General features: G+C 44.7%; 1 protein-coding gene across 2 annotated transcripts in view; it reads right to left on the bottom strand.

Moving 5' to 3' along the window:
* Window positions 1–3157: 3157 nt before the first annotated feature.
* Window positions 3158–13547, bottom strand: part of RASSF2 (Ras association domain family member 2) — a 41004-nt gene continuing 30614 nt past the window's right edge. For both annotated transcript variants that reach the window (XM_082431437.1, XM_082431436.1), the window contains 6 exons: window positions 13126–13286; window positions 11774–11875; window positions 10243–10294; window positions 9635–9756; window positions 8308–8405; window positions 3158–7132 (listed from right to left, as the gene is read on the bottom strand). In XM_082431437.1, the coding sequence (XP_082287563.1) occupies window positions 7063–7132; window positions 8308–8405; window positions 9635–9756; window positions 10243–10294; window positions 11774–11875; window positions 13126–13286 (605 nt within the window). In that variant the 3' untranslated portion in view covers window positions 3158–7062. The remainder of the gene's footprint in view (window positions 7133–8307; window positions 8406–9634; window positions 9757–10242; window positions 10295–11773; window positions 11876–13125; window positions 13287–13547) is intronic.

The following is a 13547-nucleotide window of genomic DNA, read 5'->3' on the forward strand; positions in this document are numbered from 1 at the left end:
TTCTAATCTTTTATTGCTGATACATAGAAATAAAATTAATTTGTCACATTGTTTTAGCAACCTTGTAAAATCAATTTATTATTTCTAATAATTTCTCTCTAGATTATTCTGACCATTTTAAATTCAACTTTTATTTGTTGGTTTCTTTTAGTGGGTCATGGATGTTGTAGTTTGCTCTTTTTGCTTAGTTAACTTAAGGGTTTTGGCCAAACTACTTATATTAATGTTTGTGACCACTCATGTTATTGCCAAAATTTGGTGAAGGAACTTTAACAATTTAAGTTAAACAATACATTACATTTCTGTAAGTATGTCCCTTGCCTTTAAAAATCTTTCTTTGGGGTCATTTTGGATTCCAGGCTTTTTATGGCCCCAGACATTCAATATTGGCTATGTGTGGGAGTTCTCATCAGCAGTTTGTTCCTGAAATTACACTTCAGACATCTCTGAGACATAATTATTCCCATTAGTAAGACAACCCACGCTGACCTGTTCCTTCTGATCCAAGCTTTGGCACAAGCCACCCTCCGGGAGCCCAGGTTTCTCTCAGTGGAGGATATTTTAAGAGACCCAAATCTGGTTGCTGCTGATCCCTTAGATGGCTCTGCAGACACAGGTAGTGTGACATTCAAAGTCACAAGTTAGTGCTAATGTGTCCAGTTTTAAAACTCCAAAAGAAAAATGGATTTTGCTCTAATGCAAGAACATTTAAATCAGCATTATCAAAACAGTGATATATAAAATATCCATATTATATTCTGCCTTCCACCAAAACATGGGTTTAGATTTCAGTTCTAGCCTAAAGTTTAAACTTAACATTTAGATTCCAACTTACAGCTTTACTTAAAAATCTCACATATTAAAATTGTGATAAGCTGCTTTTTGGCCAATGCATAGAGTGACCATATATATCATCCACAATGGGACATTTTGAGAGCAAAAGGGGGTGCTATTGATAATTACACTAGAGCAATGGACATAAATTGGAATTGTCCTGAGCAAACCAGGACTTACAGCCCCTACTAATGAGCCCATAGTTTTAAAACTTCTAAACTTATGTACTTATAAAGTATATATTTATAAGGTATTATTTCTATAAAGTTAATTTACATAGTTATTGTTATATAATTACATACTTAAATAATAAATAATCATTTTTATTTTGTTTGGTTGGTTTTTTTTTCTCCCCTGCATTCCCCCCACCCCCTATTTTGCTTGGTTTTAAAATGAAAAGAACAATGTCAATTTTACCCAAGTTCAATTTTCAGTAGGTTTTCTTGCATCTAAGCATTCCAGCAAAACCTACTCAAATGTATTCAGAACTTTACAGTAAAGTCTGGTGCTCACAGCAAACTCCATTCAGTAAGAGCTTCATTACCTAAAATGGATACCAATAAATTATTTCATAAAATCTGTTTTCATAAAGCAAGACAAAAACTGCCAACTCCTTTGGCAGCGGCTATTAGTATTTGTTGGGTGACTTCAGGCACTCTTTAATTCTATAAAGTTTACTGCCTGATTTGGGGTCTTGGCAGGGCCCCAAACAGACCATTTATCTTTTGTTTATGTTGCCTACATCCACATACTGTACAGCACAAAAACCTCACTGCCTTGGAAGTGTTACCTGTCTGCTCATCTATTTTACTCAGTTTAGTTAATTCAGCACCTAAAAAGCTACTGCTTGGAGTGAAAACTCTAAATGTAAGAAATCAAAACAACAATTAAAAGGGAACCACCATTATCCAAACTTTTCTCTCTTTTTAAATACCTATAAGCATTGTTTGGCAGCATTGATAAAAATCTTGTCTTGGTTGCTACTTTTTTCTAGAGGCCAAATTATGTTGGTCACTCTTTTTTTTTAATTTTATTATTATTTTTTTAATTAATTAATTAATTTTTGCCTGTGTTGGGTCTTCGTTTCTGTGCGAGGGCTTTCTCTACTTGCGGCAAGCGAGGGCCACTCTTCATCGCGGTGCGCGGGCCTCTTACTATCGCGGCCTCTCTTGTTGCGGAGCACAGGCTCCAGACGCACAGGCTCAGTAGCTGTGGCTCACGGGCCCAGTTGCTCCGCGGCATGTGGGATCTTCCCAGACCAGGGCTCGAACCCGTGTCTCCTGCATTGGCAGGCGGATTCTCAACCACTGCACCACCAGGGAAGCCCTGTTGGTCACTCTTTATGCTCCATGGCTAGATTTCCTAGAAAGACAACTGTCAATCACATATTTAAATGTTATGAACCAGCCACACAACCTCTCTCTGTGTTAGAGTTCTCCAGAGAAACAGAACCAACAGGATGGAGAGAGATGATAGATATAGATAGATAGATAGATAGATAGATAGATAGGGATCTACTTTAAGGAATTGGCTCATGCAATTGTGAGAGCTGGGAAGTCCAAAATCTGAAGGGTAGGCTGGCCATCTGGAGGCCCAGAGAAGAGCCAATGTTGCAGCTGAAGTCCAAAGGCAGACTGGAGGCAGAATTCCCTCTCCCTCAGGTGAGTCAGTGTTTTTCTGTTACAGCCTTCAATTGATTGGATGAGGCCCACCCACATTATGGAGGGTGATTTGCTTTACTCAAAGTCTATTGATTTAAATGTTACTCTCATTTAAAAAATACCATCACAGCAATACCCAGACTAGTGTTTGACCAAATATCTGGGTACCATGACCTAGCCAAGTTGCACATAAAATTAACCATCACACTTGCCTCACACCATAGTGTGGAACTTGGGCCCTAGTCTAAAGGTCTTAGGCTTGGCAACCCCTGGGGGGCTGTGCCTCCAACAGAGGCAAGCCCAGATCCCCAAACCCTGACAGTGGCTTGGCCATTTTACAGATAAGGAAACCAAGTCCTAGAAAAAGGTTCAGTGAATTGGCCCCAACAAGCCAAGGGTAGAGTTAGGACAAAAATCCAGCCTCACTGAATAGCTGTTCCCAGCTGTTTCTACAATTCTTGGCTCCATCAGGGCCTGAACTCAAGATTCATAGGGAATATTCTCATTTCACTTCCTTTTTGGAACATTAGAACCAAGTCTGAGTGCAGTCAAACCATAAACTCTGAAAAGAAAATCAAAGCGTCTCTTGGATGCACCTTCACTTTCCCATCCCCAACCCTCCTGTAATGCAGCGGACACACACACACCTGTCCACCGGGGACTTCTCTTTGAAAGTGCTTTATTCAACAAGATCTAAGTCAGGTGCTTTAAAACATATCAAAATGTTACAGAAATTCACAGCTCCCTACTGAGGACTTGCCAAGTTACATTAAGATACCTAAACACATCAGTTTATAACTTCAGAACCAAACATTGAATGAGGTCATGTACCATTGCTCGAAAAGCAAGTTATGATTAAGAAAAAAGATACTTCACAAAGCTAAATCAAGTGAGGAAACCCTTAAGAAACACTAGCGGTAACACACCAGAAACCATCAGCCTGGGAAACAGGTCTGCGATTGCCAGGGAGACTCCACAGGAAAACTGAGGCTCTCCTTTCACAGCTTGTCCATGTCTGGTGCCTGGCTATAACACAGGGGGCGCTGTCACCTCCCATGACAGGGTAAACACTGTCAATTCCCTATGAAAGAAGGGGTGCCACATTTGTCTTTATTTTTACCTCTCTAGGAGATCATTCCTCAACTCATCTGCCTCCAACAAGAAGACTTCGTGTAAAACAATTTTCGTAGAGGCTTGACTCGAGAATTTGTACTGCTGCAACAGGTGTTCAAGGAGATCTCTGCCTCCTACCTTGGCCCTCACATCATGGTTTTGTCGCTATGAGGCACTGGAATTCCTTTGTTCATATAGGAATTTCTCTTGGAGATGTATCTATGGCACCACGTTCTGTGTGCTACAGAGCTTTGAAATAGTTTTGTTTTTTAAAGAGAGCATCTCTTTTCTTAAGAGAGCTTCCTGCCTTTCTCTGGTCCATTTCTCCTTCCAACCTCCTAACACTGAAATAACAGCCCAACTCCAAAGAAAAGAATTCTTGCCAAGACATGTTTGCATCAGAGAACAGAGTTTGTTTCTTGAGTGTTTTTGTTTGTTTGTTTTGGTCTTTATATCCTAAAGTCTTATCTACAGAGATGATAAAATGTCTTTATCTGGAGGTCCCTAGGAGAGAGTATTGTTTTCTTTCTGGTAGAGAGGAGGGAAGGGTAAAAATATTTCTCCTTGAAGTCTCAGACCAAAACCTCAACCTCAGGGCTCAGCATTTGTCACAGGGGTAGGTGGCTAATCCAAGATCCTCCCACCTCAACCTCAACTCACAAAGTCCACAAGTCTGGAGACCAGTGTACACATTCCTCACCAGTTTGCACAGGCAAACCTATTGTTTGTGCTTTTCAATCCCTCCCCAAGGTAACCACTCCCCCTCCCCCCACAATTTAATGCCTCGCCTTCCCACTAATGTGATGATTAAGAATGTGACCTTGTGCTTAATTCCATCATCACCAGGGGGACTGGATCCGCTTCCCAACGATAAACTCAGGTTTTTCCTTCATTTGATCACCTTGTAACATAAGCCCCTGGAAAAAGACTCAGATGTGGCTATGCCGCTTTTCACAAGTGAGGAAAAAACCTGTAAATTGGCCTTTTTGTTCTTCACACGATTTCAGGTTCATTGCACACAATTACATAAACCCACACAAATCAGTCCAGGAGTTCAAAGCTGCAAGGCCATGTGATACCAGTGAGAAAATCCAGCTCCACATCACAGCAGAGGGTCTCTATTTCAGTTGCTGCTATTTCAAAGAACCTTTCCAAAATTCCTGACTGGGTCATTAGTACGTGAGAAATGATTTCTAAACAGGCTGAGCCAAAATGGAAAAGTGCGGCCTGCATTAAGTGGAATGTATCATGTAAGATGCGATTTCCCCTCAATTCCACCCCAACCCCCCATCTCTAAAAAGCCAAGTCTACCTCAGTATCACTTTCTGAGAAAGTGATCTGGCAAATCTGACATTTTGCAACATTCCTATATTTTCCACTATCACATTGCTAGTGCAAATTAAAGAGAACTTTGATAAACCCAAAACGGCTGTCCAATAAAAGTTAGCCATTAGTAATTTGCTTTGTGGAAAATTTTTTCCCTAGCCACTCAAGGAGGATTACTGGGGCCAACAAAGTCTTTGAACGTTCAAAATAAAAATAACCGGAAGAAAAGTTTTCCAAGTCATTTCTCAAATGCAAAACTCAGGAAGTATGTTTGCATTCACAAAACTGCTCTTTCCCATCTGTAACAAAGGAAGCCTCTCCCCGAGCCCCCATTTTTTTCTGTGCATTTTGCAGAAGCCCACTGAGGTGTATGATTGAGGCTAAGGCCATCCAGATTTCCAGTCCATCCCCCACAGGGCTGGTGGTGCTCCCCCCAGAGGAGGTAAGCTTGCTAAGAGACCCTCAGCAAAATGCCAGGTAGCAGCATGCCATCTTCTTGAAAGTCAACAGTGAGACTACAGCTGTGAGCCATCTAAAGAGGCCATGGAAGCCACAGGGGCAGGTAGGGGGCAAGGGTGCCTGGGCAGGAACAGCTCCGCTGCAAAGGTCCACTGTCCTTGCAGGCACAGATCAGTGGCTCTTCTTTCCTCAACTGCCCAGCTCTCCAAACCTTCTTTGGAGAGGAGGTGGAGAAGAGATGGGGAGCTTCCCTACCACAACAAGGCTCAGTGTTAGGAGCTTCTGGCCTTGCTTGGTTGACCTCCACAGCCAGGCACCTGCTCCAAGCATCTATCTGTCACTCTTCAAACAGTATCAGTTGTACTGGAGCTGAGTTACCTGGCGATCTTACCAATGGGGGCCCAGAAGGACAGACTCTTCCTGCCCTTCCCCCTCCATTGGAGTCTCTCAAGATCACCCAAGTGGCTGCTTAGAGAAGCTGAGAGAGAAGCTCCATCCTATCTACACACTTTCATGGGGCAGCCCAAAAGGTATCCCTTAACCCCACACTTGGTCAGTAGCAGGACAAGTCTTCATTCTTAGAGTCCATCTCCACACACAACGTGAGGGCAACTTGCAAGAATCCAGTGGTTGGAAAGTATTAAGCCTTGACCTTGCAAACGCAGGGCCTCAGCTCCAAGTGCAAGAAGACCACTGGATATGAAAATGGGCTGGGCTTACAGGCACCTGTCATTCTGCAAGGAGCCTCCACATTTCTCTAAGGAGGGAAACTTCCCAGCCATACGAGACCAGGCGCCATGTACAAACCAGTGAGGCCTGTTTCATAAGATACTTCTTTCAACTCAGGGAGGCCCCAAAGAGTTGGGGTCATCAGCTTGGCATGCTGAGACAAACATCAGGCTCCCCTATCTCCTAGAGGTAGCCAGGGAGGTGAGGGTGGAGGCAGAATCCATTCTTTACTGGCATCCACACAGATCATCACATATGTCCTTGTTATTTAAAACAATTGAAGTTTCCAGTGTAAAAACCTGTGGGCTTATTGCATCTACCCCACTGATGGTTTATCTTTTTCTTTCCATCAGAACTGCCCCAAGGGCATGGTTTGTTAATTAATTTGTTAACTGCCAAGGATCTCACACTTGCAGATCCTTCCTAGGGATACAGGGAGAATAGCTATTAACATAAAAATACCCCAAATGGTGAGTTTGCTGGGCCCCCCTCCCCTTCTAAACACAAGCAGACATGTATGGCTGTTCCTGGCACTTGAGGGGAGAAATCTTTTCTTCAACCTAAAACCCCTCAGATCGGTGACTCCTCTGATTTTCCTGCCCACAAGCAGAACATCTGCCAGCCTCATAGCACTTGTGCTGGCTGCTTGGAATTGAATTGCATGTGAATATATCATGTAGGCATGTGGATGTGTACCATGTGCACACACACATGCACACACACATTTTGGGTTCTTCTTATAATAAAAACTGAAAGTCCTCGTGAGTGAAGGAAAGGAGCAGGGAAAGAAAGGTCAGGGAGTTGTCTGCTGGCTTCTCCATGGTGGTTTGGGAGCTGGAAAGGTTTGCATTTAAACGTTTCCATGGAAGGAGCCCAGCTTCCTGTGAGTCTTCTCAGGTCAACAATGCCCTCCATGGCGTCTGGATCCCCTCCCTGTGACTCAGATTGTTGCTGGGGTCTCAGCTATCTCCTCCAGCCTCTGCCGAATCATTAGCCGGAGCACGGTGTACCTGGGGACAGAACAGCTTCGGTGGAGAGCAGAAAGCAACACACTCCTTCTCATGACCCTCCCCCATCACTTGGGTAACAGTGTGGGCCAAGTGTCCCAACCCTTTGCTTCTCTCACTGACCCACACTTGAACCACTTCATTACTTGTGTTCATTTCCACAACAGGAGGAAAGGGACTGAAAAGGCTCACTCCAAACTAATTATTTTACTATGATTAGAAAGTCTGGAGAAGAAGAATGAGAAGGTGAAATAACAAGAACAGTAATAAGGATTCCCTTTGTTGAGTGCTTACTATGCTCAAGGCACTATGCATAGAGTATCATATAATCCTCACCTAGGCTGGACCATATGAAATTGCCATTACTTTTACCATTTTGGGGGAGCCTACAAAAATGGCAACTTCATATGGTTCAATCTAATATCACTATCTGCATTTTGCCAAAGACGCTATAGCAACTACCAAGCATGGAGGTCCATGGCTTGGTGGTGAGTATGGTTTTTTCATCCCTTCCCTGAATTATGGTAATTCAGATACTGGAGTGGGCACTGTTATGCAGGGCTAACGTGGCTTTGCACTGCACAGCAAAACTATTTTTAAAGTTTGGCACATAGTAAGTGTTCAATAAATGTTAACTGCTATCATATTAGTTATTATCATCAACACAGAAAATGTAGCATTGACTTTAGTGGCAAAAAAAATCAATTTTTCTGTCATATCTATGAAACGCAGCTCTACTTTATGACTAAACATGACAAAAAAATAACAAAATCCTCCCCAGAACGGAGTTTTAGTACTGGACTTTTCAACCCAAATGCAATTTCCAGAAGAGAAATGTTAAAAAGGGAGAAAGGATGTGAGGAAGGGATTTTAGGGTTACTCTGCTCAGACAAATTTCCACTGCCGAGACAACCTTCCTGAAATCCTTGGAACAATTTTATGTCCCACATCAAAATGAGAAGTTGAACGAGAAGCAGAACGACCAACACACTGATGTTTCAAGTCCCCACCTGAGATCTGAGATCTGGCGTTGTCAATGGGAAGCCCCCTGAACACAGTCCATAAGACCCAGTCCCAGGCAGCAGCTCCTCACAGCCCCTGCAAGGCTCTTGAACAGAGACTCCTCTCACTGAGGCCACAGGAGAAACCCAACCAGCCACCCCAGGGGCTATGCTTACTTGCGCATCAGCTTCTTTACTTCCCGATCTTCTTCCTCTTGGAGCTTCTGAATGAAGCTTTTAAGGACAGGCATCTCAAACTTTATATACTGAGCCACCTGGGGAGGAAAAAGTAAGTCTAGGGTGCAAGACCCCTCCCAGCACTATTCTAATTTTTTTTGGCATCTCTCTCATATAAGGCACAAAGCCTTGGGAAATCTATTTCTGCACTAATCCGGGATTTCCTTAAAGGCAGGAGCCAAGCCTCATTCTTCTCAAGGCTGGTATAGAGTCTATGATGAAGATCACTTCATTTACAAGATAACTTCATCTCATAACTTCTCATTTTTCATCTCATGTATCCAATCCATGAGAGGTGATGTCAAACATAGAAAAGCACGTTCTCTTGTCAGGCATTCAGAGAAGACTGGAACACATAATATTCAATAAACCTCTCTGCTCTCCCCTAAGAGAAATTAAGGAACCATCACTCAGAATGATGATTTGTGCCTCAAGGCTCAAACAGGCATCCAAATGTGAACTGCCTCCTGAGAGGCTATAAGCGTGGGGGTGGCTCCCAGGTGAGCTGAAGTTAAGCAGCCACTCTTCCTCCCTCACCAGAACCCTCACCCTGTTCTACCAACTCTTCTCTTTGGGAGAAGTATGTTTCTCCATACTGTTAAGGGTGGGCTCAGCTATGTGACTTGCTCTGGCCAATGGAATGGGTGTGTGGATGTGATATACATTAAATCCAGGTGGTGGCTTCAAAGGAGCTTACATGGTTTCTTGCATTCCAGCCATCTGCCATGAGAAGCGTACCTAGGTAGCCACTGCCTCTTGACCCTCGGTCTCTGAATAAGACATGCAATGTCGATCTGAGCTGAACCCACAATCTAAAGCAGAACCACTGCTACCAGCCTGCAGAATCCGGAGCAAGAAAGTAAATGTTTACTGTTGTAAGTGACTAAGACTTGGGGAAGTTTGTTGCTATAGCAAAGGCTATAAAATCACTGCTAACTTCTTGAAGTTGCTTGGAAAATGTTTGCAGAAACTTTTCAGCCCTCTTAAGTACCGCAGAAAGCCTCAAGAAATTTATTCCTTCTATGGAAATCATTTCGTGCCTGAGCATTCTTCCAGTTAACTCCCACACGGCACACCTCAACCTAGCTTCTGCATTCATTTTCCTGGCCCCATGGTCATTACTGTTTCAAGAACACCTGGTATTGAGAAATAGCAACAAAACAGGGCCTGGTCCTTGGCCAAAAAGCCAAGCTATACCCCAGTTGTAGTTTACCCAACAAAATCCCCCACCCTCCTGGGACAGACATCTGGCTGAAAAGGGACTCACATCATAGGTGACTTCCTCCACTTGGTCCTTCTCCATAAGGAACACTTTGGAGACCTGCTCACATGGGCCCTGGAGGATCCGGGCAATCAGGGGGTAATCAGTGTTCTTCAGCTTCTGTTTCTCTGGAAACACACACAGCCAGAAGCAGCCCTGAGTTGCCTGAGGCCTTTCTCACCTTAAGTAGTTGTCAACTCAGGGGCCCAAATGGACCAGGCACCTCAGGAGATTTGGCCATACAAGTCAGGAGACTGATTTGTAAATGAACAATTCAACAGTTCAAAGCAACTGTTGCCGCTCCCCTACCCGTCAACAATATTTCCATGCCTCAAGCCCTTTGGAAGATGCTGCATTGGAGAATCTGGTTTTCTCTGTGCTTTGAGAAAATCCAGTTCTTTTTTTAATAGGCAGTTAGGTTTTAAGGTTAGTTTACTGACCATATATGGCATTCTCTGGTGGACTCATCCAGCGAGCTCACCAGCCTTGGAGGCAAACAACATTTGGAAGTTTCCAAAACCCAAGCAACAAGCAAATGAGGCAGAGTTTTTTTTTTTAACTTGCTATTTTGAGTTAATTAAAAGTTTTAAGTATACTGTGTTCTTTATACTTACCACCACTGGTATGGACCACATACAAAGCAAACTCCTCCGCTGAGTTCTCAATCTGAATCAGGAAGGAGCAAAAGATACTTGTTGAAAGCATATATTTACATATCCTAACTGTGGCCACTTCTTCTTCTTGAACACTGCAAAGCTAAATAAATGATAGGCTCTTTTGAGGGGAGGGCTATTTATCTACAGCATTTAAAAGTGGTGAGGAAATGGGGTGGTAACATTATCAATAATAATAGGTAATAAGAGCTAACATTTATTGCACCATGCCAGGCACAGTTCTAACAAACTCTACATGCTTTAACTCATCTAATACTCATGACAACCCAGAGAGAAATAAAATATTGCTTGCCATATCAGTAAACAAAGGATGTCACAGTCATCAGCAATTGCAGCCACCTCCGATGGTGAGCTGGTGAGCCCTGAGAGGACTCAGGAAAGAAACAAAGAATACCTGCCATCTTGCAGCCATCAGACTGCAGGCACTCCCAACGGTGAGCCCTGAGGAAACTCAGGATGAGAAAACAGGATACTGGCCCCAGATAGCTAAGGGGTGTATCAAAGGAATGATTTCAGTGAGCCCAGACTCTTGCATCTTTCCATATGTAGGAAAACGCTAAATTCCTTAACTTGAGATATCTGATTTTCTTTAATTAACAATAATCTTTTGACATTCAGACTACCTGCCCTTTGTGACAAAACTCCTATGTATCCTAGCTCCCCCTTCACCTCCTCAGAGCAGTTCTCTCAGGGTTACTTGAGATGCTGCCTTCTGGGCTTGAAGTCCTAAGAATATTTGCTGAATAAAACATAACTCTCAACTTTTAGGTTGTGCAATTTTTTTTCAGTTGACACCAGTAATGGGGTCCTGTTAACCTCATTTTACTGATGGTGAGGCAGAAGCACAGGGAGCTTAAGTCACTTCTCCAACTCCTCCAACCGGCAGGTTATAGATAGAGATTCAAACACAGAGCCTAGGCTTTAAACCACTAGGACACACTGGCTTCTATTAGAAATAAGAATACTTGGTTTCCAAAAGACTTAGAAGGGTATTGTGGAAAACATACAGAGCAACAGCACTTCAAAAACACTCATGCACTATAATTTTCACATCTATTGAAGGCTCATCAAAGTAGGTTCCCCAAATGCACAGAAGTCGATATGTGCATGGAGCCCTGAAGCAGTCATCAGGTCCAGGGTCCTTCTCTGGAGGTCCATAAAGCACCTGAGGGCAGGTGCTTCTCAGGCTTCAGTGGCACCAGAATCCCTGTATGCCTTGTGGAACAGGATCCCTGGCCTCATCTCCGAGTTTCCGCTTCATTGGGTCTGATTTGGGGGAGAGGGAGGCCTGAGAACCTACTTTTCTAACAAGCTCCCAGGTGATGCTGATGTCGTGGGGTCTAAAGAACCTAAACCTTCTCTGCCCGGTGCCTCCCTTACCACACACTCTCCATAGCCCCCACCTCTACACTTCTGGGGGCCTCAAGGCACACATGCCACTGTCTGAGGCCAGCCAGCAGAGGGAACTTGCCTTAAATTTGTTGAGCAGCAACTTCAGGACCTGTGGAGTGGTCATAGTGCTGTTGATGCGGACATTGGTGATGGAGCCATAGGCCGGCGTGAACACTGACGTCTGTCAATAGAGGGGTCCAGCTCAGAGTGAGTGTACAGACAAGGATGGGGCACTAAAACCCAGGTGTCCTGGCCCTGTTACCTGGGGTAAAGGGACAGGGACAATGGCACTCAACCTGTGCTCCCTGAGAGTCCTCTGTCCCTTACAACGTAGAAGCATTGGGTTTTGATGTCAAGAAAGAGCCCTGGGCTTTGCCTAGCTCAGGAGCTCGCGCCCACCCCACTGCAGGAGGCTTGAGGGGTCTGAGCTTGCCAAACGGCAGCGCTGAGGAGGGAAAGAGGACCAGATAAGGGAGGCACTCCCTCCAAATAAAGCACACACAAAGCCCCTTCTACTACGACTTCAACATGAGGAGGCCTGTGACCACTCTTCCATGATGCACTTGTTTCTAGGGCCAGATTCAAACCAAGCAGCAGGAAGGAAGGAGAGTCAGCTAGCTTGGGGTGGGGTGGGTGATCTGAGTTCTGCAGCTCTGTTTCAGGGCAGCCCTTAACTCACAGAGAAGTCAGGCCACATAGCAGCTGGAGGCACATGGTGCAGAAAGAGAGTAACATGTGGATGGGGGGGTTTCTGATGAGGGCTGTTTGTGGGGTCATCTCACATCTCACCCACTGAGACAGGAAGAAAGGGGGCAGGGCACAAACATTAATGACACAGCCATTAAGAACAGGATACCACAAAAACTGGTTAGAACCTACTAGGCCCAAGATGGCAGAAGATTTGACTTCCAGTAGACCTTCACCTCATTATACACTCATTGTAATACATTAGCATCTAAATGACACAACCACAGGTGCCACGACAGTTCCGAGGTCGACCATAAAAGGCCAAAAAGTGGGTGGTGGCCCAATTCATGGAAATCCCCACCCCTTCTCCAAGATAGTTATAATACTCCTCCCACTTATTAGCCTATGAAATTACCCAGCCCATAAAAACGAATCACCCCCACAGCCCAGGGCTGCTCTCATATTCCCGAACGACCCATTGCCTTGGGGCCACCGGACTCACCCGAGACCTGGGACGTGACCATCCTCTTGCACCCCATTTTTTCCTACAACATCATCATCTAGGAGGGCTCCTGATCCGGAGGCCCTTATCTCTCTCAGAGCCAGCAGAGCCTGCAGCCCACTCATGACCCAAAGACTGAGCGGCTTCCCAGGAGTCTGCAGCCCTGAGGTGGCAGCTGCCCAGGAAGGGGTCTTGCCCCCACTGGGGCTGGCCCTTGCCCCCTGCCACCCTATCGCCTCTACCTTATGGTTGTAGAAATGGCCGTTGATGGAGAAGCGGTGGCGCCTGATTCGCCGCTGGTCGCTGGGTGTCCTCACATTGCCACGACGACGTACCCCAACATCACTGCGTGTGCGCATCAGTTGTGGGGTGTCTTCCTGCAGGGACTTCAGGCCCCTGGAGTCTGAGAGGGAAGGGGAAGATGAGCTCTGTCTGCCTGGACCTGGGATGTGGCAGTGTGCACAGAGTACCCTCTTCCTGACCAATGCTACAGCACCTACAGCTTTCTCAAAAATATATTTTATAAAAACAGTATTTCCTGTTGGGGGAAAAACATGATGCATAATTTACCAAGAAGCAATACAGTGACAAAGTTCAGAGCACAGACTTTAGAGCCAGACTCCTAGGTTCAAACCCCAGCTCCACCACTGTCATTGTAGGGGAG

The sequence above is a fragment of the Balaenoptera physalus genome, assembly GCF_965194825.1.
Source record: "Balaenoptera physalus genome assembly, chromosome: 16".
Classification (NCBI taxonomy): Eukaryota; Metazoa; Chordata; class Mammalia; order Artiodactyla; family Balaenopteridae; genus Balaenoptera; species Balaenoptera physalus.